The sequence below is a fragment of the Nanorana parkeri genome, unplaced genomic scaffold, assembly GCF_000935625.1.
Source record: "Nanorana parkeri isolate BGI_ZX_2015 unplaced genomic scaffold, ASM93562v1 scaffold2022, whole genome shotgun sequence".
In the NCBI taxonomy this organism is placed as follows: domain Eukaryota; kingdom Metazoa; phylum Chordata; class Amphibia; order Anura; family Dicroglossidae; genus Nanorana; species Nanorana parkeri.
Window position 1 is genome coordinate 159,836 of NW_017308290.1, and position 1,094 is coordinate 160,929.

Here is a 1,094-nt window from a genome sequence, read left to right on the forward strand (position 1 = left end):
GGGGGGGGATCAGGTCAGTATATCTTCTTTATTCCGGCCCCTAGACGAGCAGTTAACCCTTGCAGCGCAGGCGTACCCCCCACTGCGAGGTTTAACCGCGTCCATTCCGGGACTTCCCCTTTAATACGAGTTGTTTTTTTTTTTTAAACAAAATGACAACGTGGAACTTTCAACGCATTTCGGGGGGCCCCCATCACCTCCCCCTTCCTCGGGGGCCACAACACACATTTCTATATTGGGGTCAGGTGATGAGGAGGAACTTCTATATCAAATATATATCAACAGATCAATACAACGATCAGAAAAGATGATGGGTGATTGATATGATATTGATGATTGATGGAGATGGTGATTGATTGAGATGATTGATAGGATGATGATTGATTGATTTATTGATTCGCTGATGAGAACAATAACGATAATAATTATTGATAACGATCAATATCGGCTATTTCTATTTGATTGGATCATTTCATATACACACATCAAATTCTGATCTTTATTGATCCTCCTCCTCATCACCTGACCCAATCTAGAGATGTATATGCGTGTGTGGCCCTATGGAAGGGGGAGGTCTTAGAGCCCTCGAAACGCGTTGGCTGCTCTGTGTATATGTTGGACTCTCTGTTTGGTCCTCTCATTAGACTTTATACACAGATTTTGGACAGGGCGACACAGGAGAAGCCTCTAGCACTCTCCCGCTACATGGCAGAAGACGAACAGTCTCTTGTCGAGGTTCAGGAAGACAGTTTCCTGAAGCGCCTCAGCAGTCTCTAACAGCTTGCTGTGATGTGCCGGCAGCTTCAACACTCCCTTAACGTGGCAGGAGACTGCGCAACTCTCTTGTTGAGTTTCAGCGGGCTCTGACATGTCAGCAGTCAGAACGGTCTCTTGTAACGCAGCAGAAGACTCCGATTCTCTCCCCGGGACGCGTTCGCGGCCTCTGATTGTCTCTGGTGATATCACAGCAGAGGTGGAATATTTGGAGGAGAGATGTCACAGAGCGTCCCCTTCCCAACCTGAGACCTGACGAGAGGTCAGTGACAGTTACACAACGCGTGTGCCATACAGAGGTCAGCGTGTACACGGGAGGC

General features: G+C 47.6%; 1 protein-coding gene across 1 annotated transcript in view; it reads right to left on the reverse strand.

Annotated features, from left to right (window-relative positions):
* FBXO31 (F-box protein 31) overlaps window positions 1-870 on the reverse strand; it is a 17,874-nt gene extending 17,004 nt beyond the window's left edge. Inside the window, exon 1 of the mRNA XM_018572414.1 lies at window positions 706-870. Coding sequence (XP_018427916.1) covers window positions 706-870 — 165 coding nt within the window. The remainder of the gene's footprint in view (window positions 1-705) is intronic.
* Between the last annotated feature and the right edge of the window lie 224 nt (window positions 871-1,094).